The sequence below is a fragment of the Lepidothrix coronata genome, unplaced genomic scaffold, assembly GCF_001604755.1.
Source record: "Lepidothrix coronata isolate B3197 unplaced genomic scaffold, Lepidothrix_coronata-1.0 Scaffold336, whole genome shotgun sequence".
Taxonomy (NCBI): domain Eukaryota; kingdom Metazoa; phylum Chordata; class Aves; order Passeriformes; family Pipridae; genus Lepidothrix; species Lepidothrix coronata.
In genome coordinates this window covers 274,421-282,737 of record NW_016690516.1, presented here as the reverse complement: position 1 = coordinate 282,737, position 8,317 = coordinate 274,421, and the positions used below count along the sequence as shown (strand labels likewise).

General features: G+C 56.3%; 1 protein-coding gene across 1 annotated transcript in view; it reads left to right on the top strand.

Moving 5' to 3' along the window:
• The first annotated feature begins 1,608 nt into the window (after positions 1–1,608).
• Positions 1,609–8,317, top strand: part of SF3A2 (splicing factor 3a subunit 2) — a 7,085-nt gene continuing 376 nt past the window's right edge. The window contains exons 1-8 of the mRNA XM_017838402.1: positions 1,609–2,246; positions 3,079–3,150; positions 3,432–3,478; positions 4,242–4,351; positions 5,133–5,182; positions 5,902–6,042; positions 7,355–7,423; positions 8,067–8,268. Coding sequence (XP_017693891.1) covers positions 2,121–2,246; positions 3,079–3,150; positions 3,432–3,478; positions 4,242–4,351; positions 5,133–5,182; positions 5,902–6,042; positions 7,355–7,423; positions 8,067–8,268 — 817 coding nt within the window. The 5' untranslated portion in view covers positions 1,609–2,120. The remainder of the gene's footprint in view (positions 2,247–3,078; positions 3,151–3,431; positions 3,479–4,241; positions 4,352–5,132; positions 5,183–5,901; positions 6,043–7,354; positions 7,424–8,066; positions 8,269–8,317) is intronic.

Here is an 8,317-nt window from a genome sequence, read left to right as displayed (position 1 = left end):
GGGTCCTGGGGGGTTCTCCGGGGATCTAGGGGGAACTGAAGGGATCTGGGGGGTTCTGAGGGAGTTCGGGGAGTCTTGAGGGGATCCAGGGGGGCTGAGGGGACTTGGGACATCCTGAAGGGATTTATGAGGGGATTTAGCGGGCCCTAGAGGGTCCTCAGGGGATTTGGGGGGAACTGAGGGGATTTTAGGGGTCCTCAGTGGATCTGAGGGGTCCTGAAGGGACTTGGGGGATCCTGAGGGGATTTAGGGGGTCGTGAGGGGATTTAGCAGGTCCTGGGGGACATGGGGGGTTCCTGAGGGGATCTGGGGGGTTTGTGAGGGGATTTGGGGCATTCTGAGGCGACTTTGGAGGTTCTGAGGGGATTTGGGAGATCCTGAGGGGGTGAGAGGGGTCATGAGGGGACCTGGGGGATCGTGAGGGGGTGAAGGGGGTCCTGAGGGTATATGAGGGGACGTAAGGGGATTTGGGGCATTCTGAGGAGATCCAGGGGGTCCTGAGGGGATTTAGGGGGTTGTGAGGGGATCTGGAAGGTCCTGAGGGGACTTGGGGGGTTCTGAGGGGATCTGGAGGTTCCTGAGGGGAGTGACCCTTGGTGAGGTGTGGGGGGCACTTGGGGGGTTCTGTACTTTCTGAAGGGTTGGGGGGTGTTGGGGAGGGCTGGTCCTTGCTGAAGGGCTGGGGGTGTTTGGAGAGGGGGGATGACCCTTGGTGATGTACTGGGGGTGTTTGGGGGACTTTGGCCCTCACTAAAGGGGTGCTTGGGGTGTTTGGAGGGTTGAGGTTGCCCTTGTTGGGGGTATTTGGGGGGGGCTGATCCTCGCTGGGGAGTTGGGGGATGTTTGGGGGGGCTGATGCTTGGTGAGGGGTATTTGAGGGTGTCGTTCTTGCTTCGGACCTGGAGGGGTTTGAAGGGGTTTGATCTTCACTGGGGTGTGTGGTGTGCTGGGGGGGGTTGGAGTTGCCCTTGTTGGGAATGTCTGGGGGGGCTGGTCCTTGCTGAGGGGTTGGAGGGGGGATGTGGGGGAAGTGACCCTTGGGGAGGTGTTGGGAGGTGTTTGAGGGGTGGGTTTGACCTTTACTGGGGGTGCTTGAGGGGGCTTGATCCTCGCTGAGGAGTTGGTGGGTATCTGGGGGGGGCTTTCGCCCTTGCTGAGGCATTGGGGAGTGTTTGAGGGTGCCTTTAACAGCTGCTGAGGTGTTGGGGGCACGTTTATGGGGTTGACCCTTGCTGAGGATGTCTGGGGGCCTTGATCCTCACTGAGGGCCTGGGAATGTTTTGAGGGGAGGTTTTCACTGTTTCTAGGGGGCTGAGGTGGTTTTGGCGCTTTGATGTTTGCTGGGGTGTGTTTGAGGGGTCCTTTGACCCTTGTTGGGGTGTTGGGGGGTGCTTGATGGGGGGCTTTGACCATTGCTGAGGGGCAGGAGGTGTGTGAGGGGAGACCGATCCTTCCTGAGGGGCTGAGGGGTGTCTGATGGGAAGGATTTGACCCTTGCTGAGGGACTGGGCATGTCTGGGGGGCTTTGGCCCTGCTGAGGGCATTGGGGGTGTTTGAGCAGACCACTCTGTGGTGTGGGAGGTGTGTGGGGGCCTCTGGCCTTACTGAGGGCAGGGGGCACTCCAGGACCTCAGCTGGGGGTTGGGGACACTGCACAGAGTCCGTGACCCTGCTGGGGGACATGGGGGGCTCTGACCCTCTCAGGGGGTTTTTGCTGTGTGGGGGTGGCTCTGGAGCTTTGGGGGGCTGGTGGAGGAGCCCCAAACCTTGGTAGAGAGGGGGGAGGTTCTGGGGCTGTTTGTGCCATCGGGTGAGGGTGGGAGGCTCCTTTCTGGGGGGATGTGTCTGTGTGTGGAAATGTCTGAGGAGATGGAAAGGGCTCTGGGGGTTGTTTTTCTGGATCATTTTACTTGTGTTTACTGAGTGGGTGGTGCCAGACCCTCTCCATGTGGAATCTCATCCCATAGCATGTTCCCAGGGCATCTTTGGGGTTCTCATCCCGTGTCCTCACTGACGAGGCTGAACACTCTGTGACCTCAGGTCCAGTTACCACTCACGATGCTTCTCCTCCTTTTGTGCAGACTCTCTCCAGAGGGGGCTGAAGCACAGAATTCCCCACCATGGATTTCCAGCACCGCCCTGGAGGGAAGACGGGCAGCGGAGGCGTCGCCTCGGCCTCGGAGAGTAACCGGGACCGGCGGGAGCGGCTGCGGCAGCTGGCCCTGGAGACCATCGACATCAACAAGGTGGGGACACACCTGCCACCAGCCCAGGTTGCTCCAAGCCCCGTCCAACCTGGCCTTGGACACTCCCAGGGATGGGGCAGCCACAGTTTCTCTGGGCAACCTGTGCCAGGGTCTTCCCACCCTCACCGCCAAGAATTCCTTCCCAATCTCCCATCTCACCCTGCCCTCTGGCACTGGGAAGCCATTCCCCTTGTCCTGTCCCTTCATCCCTTGTCCCAAATCCCTCTCCAGCTCTCCTGGAGCCCCTTTAGGCCCTGGAAGGGGCTCCTAGGTCTCCCCAGAGCCTTCTCTTCTCTGAGTGGTGGATTGAGTTTAAATACTTGTGTCTCTGGGAATGTGGGGTTTGAATGAGGAACATTTGGGATGAGGCTGACAGGGAGGTGCCAGCACTTTGTATTCAAGTTATTTCCAGTCTCCTCAGGACCAGTTTGTACGTTGCCATTTCTGGGTGCAGTTGGGAACTCTGTCACTGGTGCACAGAGCTGCTGTTGAGTCTGTTTCCATCCTCCTAAAGCTCTGTTATGTTGATTTAAATTCTGAACTCAGTTCTGGAATCACAGAACCATAAAATAACTGGAGTTGGAAGGGACCCACGAGGATCATCCAGTCCAACCCCTGGCCCTGCACAGACACCCCAACAATCCCACCCTGTCCCTCAGAGTGTTGTCCAAACGCTCCTGGAGCTCTGGCAGCCTTGGGGCCGTGCCCACTGCCCTGGGGAGCCTGGGCAGCGCCTGACCAGTTCTTCCTGTGCAGAACTCTGCAGTATTTTAGTTATCCCGTTGCTTTGCCATGGATTTTCCTTGTAACTTGTCAATCATTCTCTTCCCAGGACCCCTATTTTATGAAAAATCACTTGGGCTCCTACGAGTGCAAGCTCTGCCTGACACTGCATAACAATGAGGTGAGCGCGCAGCTGCCTGGCCTGATCCCAGCAGCAGGAATTTTGGGATAACTACCTTCAGGTGCCAGAACCTGGGCTGTGACTGCTGAGAGATGAGGGGTGGGCAGAGCCTCATGTGTTAAACCTGACAGCTGAGCAGTTAAGAGCAGTGTGCTCTCAGTGAGAATCCTCTGTGCTGAGGGTGCAAACACCCTTGTCAGTGTGAGACACAGCCTCTCTGAGACAAGAATCTTTCAGTCCTGCCTTCATTTAACTTTCTTCTACCTTGGTTTTTATTTCAGGGGAGTTACTTAGCACATACACAGGGGAAGAAGCATCAGACCAATTTGTAAGTCATTCTCTACCATAACTTTGTTCATTACTGGAGCACTTTAAAATGATGATTGTGTTCATCTATGAACCTTTAACCCCATTAAAATGATGATTGTGTTCATCTGTCAACCCTTAACTTTGTTACACAACAGCACACAGGTCCTGAATGTTCTGTGATTCCTGCTGAGCAGCCTGGCACCAGCCAGGAGGTTCAGCCTGGATCTGCTCCAAAAATGAGGCTGAAAATCTCAATTTCAAGCTCAAAAGTTCAAACCCAGTTGTGGAATTTTTGAAGGAAAAGGGAGAAAGAGTTTTAAAAGCAAATTTTCTGAGTCTAGTAAAAAGAACTCTGCCTGCCAGAGCTCAGGGGGCATTTGGACAACGCTCTGAGGGACAGGGTGGGGTTGTTGGGGTGCCTGTGCAGGGCCAGGGGTTGGACTGGATGATCCCTGTGGCTCCCTTCCAACTTGGGATATTCCAGGATTCTGTGATCTGCATTTGTCAATACAGGTTGGGAGAAGTTTATAAGTTTTATTTTAAGGAATCCAGCTTACTTTGCTTTAGCTGTGGGGTTTGTTCTTTTTGATGTCAAGAATTAAGTCTTCTCAAATGCATTTGTGGAGTCAGGCACCAAGATCATCTCGGGGTGGGTAATTGAGTGACAGCCTTTGGGGAGGGGAAGGATGGATACACTGGGGAAGGGAAGTAGGTTTTCCAGGCATGATTCCTTTGGAAGCAAGTGCAAGTAATAACCCTTACATTTTGAAATTCCTCCCCAGGGCCCGGCGAGCTGCCAAGGAAGCCAAGGAAGCCCCTGCCCAACCTGCCCCAGAGAAGGTCAAAGTGGAAGTGAAGAAATTTGTGAAAATTGGGCGCCCAGGTTACAAAGGTGGGTCGGGGGGTGCCCGGGAGGTGCCCGTGGCAGCACCTGCAGTGCTGGGATGTGAATTGTTAATTAGCCTTTTTAGCAGCTCTGCCCATGAATGAGAGCTGGGCTCTCTCCTGGTATCCTTTATTGTTTGAATTGCCTGTATCCAACCTAAACTTCTGGGACAACTTGGGGCCATTCCCTCTCCTCCTGTCCCTTGTTCCCTGGCAGCAGAGCCCGACCCTCCTCAACTCCCCCCTCCTGTCAGGGGGTTGCAGAGCCAGAAGGTCCCCCCCGAGCCTCCTTTTCTCCAGGCTGAGCCCCCCCAGCTCCCTCAGCTGCTCCTGCTGCTCCAGCCCCTTCCCCAGCTCCGTTCCCTTCCCTGCACACGCTCCAGCCCCTCACTGTCCTTCTTGTCATGCGGCCCCCAAAGCTGGACACAGTAGCATCACAGGATCCCAGAATGGTTTGGTTTGGAAGGGACCTTAATGCCCATCCCATTCCAACCCCCTGTCATGGGCAGGGACACCTCCCACTAGTCCAGGTTGCTCCTTTGATCCAACCTGGCCTTGGACACTTCCAGGGATCCAGAGGCAGCCACAGCTGCTCTGGGCAACCTGTGCCAGGGCCTCCCCACCCTCACAGCTGTAGCTTTGGATAAAGAAAATGTGACATCTTGTTTGATAAATTGGAGAAAAATTTTGTAATGTTTTGTTGTTGGAAGCTTTATGTTTCCTGGGGCAGAATAATGCTGCTCCAACCCTGCTGTGGGATGTTCTCAGCTTTCCTATTTTCCTTACAGTGACCAAACAGAGAGACCCTGAAACAGGCCAGCAGAGCCTTCTCTTCCAGGTAAGGGCAGGGTGAAAATTCTCAGTGTCAGAGTTATCCAAGTAAAACTGCTGCTGAGTGTGAGCAGATCCTTGCTGGATCCGTGAAATAAATAATAATAATAAAAGTCCTTACCTTCCTAGTTTTTACAGCTGACTGTGTTGAGCAAATCCCTGAGCACAGCTGTCAGGCTGGGTAGTGGAAGGGGCAGGAATTGGAACGAGATGATCACAGAATCGGGGAATGGTTTGGGTTGGAAGGGGCTTTAAAGATCATCCAGTTCCAAGCCCTGTCATGGGCAGAGCCACCTTCCATTAGGTCAGGTTACTTCTGGCTCCAACCTGGCCTTGGACACTTCCAGGGATGGGGTGGCAATCAGTTCCCACTGAATGGCACTTACTAACCCAACCATGATTCTCTGATCATGGGCAGGGACACCTTTCACTATCCCAGGCTGCTCCAAGCTCCATCCAGTCTGGCCTTGGACACTTCCAGGGATGGGGCAGCCACAGCTTCTCTGGGTGACCTGTGCCAGACCCTCACAGGGAACAATTTCCTCTTAATTTCCCCTCTTTCCATTTGAGTTGTTCACAGTCCCTCCCAGCCCGAACCGTGCCGGAATCCCGACCTGTTCCCTGCGGTGTTTCTTGGGAACTGCTCTCCACATGCCCACCCCGAGGGCTGTGTTTGGTGCTGGGGGGTGCCAGGGGGATGTTTCTCACAGTGCCCTGTCCCCCCAGATCGATTACCCCGAGATTGCCGAGAGCATCATGCCCCGGCACCGGTTCATGTCGGCCTACGAGCAGCGCATCGAGCCCCCCGACCGGCGCTGGCAGTACCTGCTCATGGCAGCCGAGCCCTACGAGACCATCGCCTTCAAGGTAACCCTGGCACACTGCCCTCTTTGCCCACGTATTTCCAAGCGAATTTGCAGACGACACCAAGCTGGGGGGGAGTGTTGATCTGCTGGAGGGCAGGAGGGCTCTGCAGAGGGACCTGGACAGGCTGGAGAGATGGGAAGGATCCAACAGGACGAGGTTCAAGAAGGCCAAGTGCCAGGTCCTGCACTTTGGCCACAACCCCCTGCAGCCTCATGGGCTGGGGACAGAGTGGCTGGAGAGAAAGGGACCTGGTGGTGCTGGTGACAGCAGCTGGACGTGAGCCAGGTGGCCAAGAAGGCCAATGGCATCCTGGCCTGGATCAGGAATAGTGTGGGCAGCAGGAGCAGGGAAGTGATTCTGCCCCTGGACTCGGCCCTGGTGAGGAGCACTCCAATGCTGTGTCCAGCTCTGGGCCCCTCAGTTTGGGAAGGACATGGAGGGGATGGAGCAGTTCCAGAGAAGGGCAATGAGGCTGGGGAAGGGTCTGGAGCACAAGTGCTGTGAGGAGAGGCTGAGGGAGCTGGAGGGGCTCAGCCTGGAGAAGAGGAGGCTCAAGGGGGACCTTCTCACTCTCTACAGCTCCCTGACAGGAGGGGGGAGCCAGGGGGGAGTTGGTCTCCTCTCCCAGGAACCAGCAGTAGGACAAGAGGGCATGGTTTTAAGCTGTGCCAGGGGAGGTTTAGGTTGGACATCAGGAAGAAATTCTTCTCAGAGAGAGGGATCAGCCACTGGAAGGGGCTGCCCAGGGGGGGGTGGAGTCCTCGTCCCTGGAGGTGTTTAAGATGAGACTGGACGTGGCATCAGTGCCATGGTCTGGGTGACGAGGTGGTGTTGGGTTGTGGGTTGGACTCCATGATCTCAGAGGTCTTTTCCAACCTGGTTGATCCTGTGATTCTGTGGTTAATTCCCAGTGAACGCCCCGATTTCCGTTCCAACCTCCATGGGTTACTGGAGCAGGAAGGGGGTCAGGAATGACTGGAAGTCATTAAGCCCTAGTGAGAGTTACTGGAGGACTCTGGCCTGAAAACCAGACTGTGCTGAGCTCTGGGGAGCTGTGAATTCCCAGTGTCTGGCACAGGCAGGAGCCTCCTCAGCCCCTGTGCAGATGTTAAGGGAGGGTTTTTTGTTTTCAGTTGTCCTTGACCGATAGGGAAGTAACTTAATTCTTTCCTGCCCCCACCTCTATCTAACAACAGAGCAGCTCACCAAGGCCTGGAATAACTGTGCTTATCTCCCAGGCTCTGGGGCTAAAAAGGGCCTTTGAACTAATCTGGGGTTGCTAAGAATAACTCTGTGTTCTCTTTTGGTGCAGGTGCCAAGCAGGGAGATCGACAAAGCAGAAGGGAAGTTTTGGACCCACTGGAACAGGGAAACCAAACAGGTAACTGGGACTGTCTGTGGTGAGGGTTAGGGAGGGCAGAGAGCAGGGCAGTGACATCAGTGCTGTCCCTGCTGGTCTGATGGTGAGATCTTCATTCCCTCAGTGCTGTGCACTGAGAGCTCCTGACAGACAGGTCTGCCCGTGTGTGATCTGGGTGAGGATTTGCCCAGGGAGGTTGTTGTCGGCAGCAGCAGCAGGATGGGGCAGGAATGTCTGGAGAAAAGGAGGCTCAGGGGGGACCTTCTGGCTCTGCAACTCCCTGACAGGAGGGGGGAGCTGGGGGGGGTCGGGCTCTGCTCCCAGGGAACAAGGGACAGGATGAGAGGGAACAGCCCCAAGTTGTGCCAGGGGAGGTTTAAATTGGATATTGGGAAAAGTTTCTTCATGCAAAGGGTTGTCAGGCACTGGAAGGGGCTGCCCAGGGCAGTGGTGGAATCACCATCCCTGGGAGTGTTCAAACAACATGTGGATGTGGCCCTTGGGGACATGGCTCTCAGGGACGGGGTGGGTTGTTGGGGTGTGTGTGCAGGGCCAGGGGTTGGACTGGACGGTCCCCGTGGATCCCTTCCAGCTCTGGACATTCCAGGATTCTACAATTCCACGATTAATTGTTCCCTTCTCTTTGCTTCCCTCCCCTCCCCAGTTCTTCCTCCAGTTCCACTTCAAGATGGAGAAGCCCCCGGCTCCCCCCAACCTGCCCCCGGGCCCCCCGACGGTGAAGCGGCCGCCGCCCCCTCCCCTGATGAATGGGCTGCCCCCCCGGCCCCCCCTGCCCGACTCCATGCCCCCCCCTCCCCCTGGGGGCATGACCCTGCCCCCCATGCCCCCCCCCGGGCCCGGGCCCCCCCCCCCCCCCCCCCCCCCCCCCCCCCCCCCCCCCCCCCCCCCCCCCCC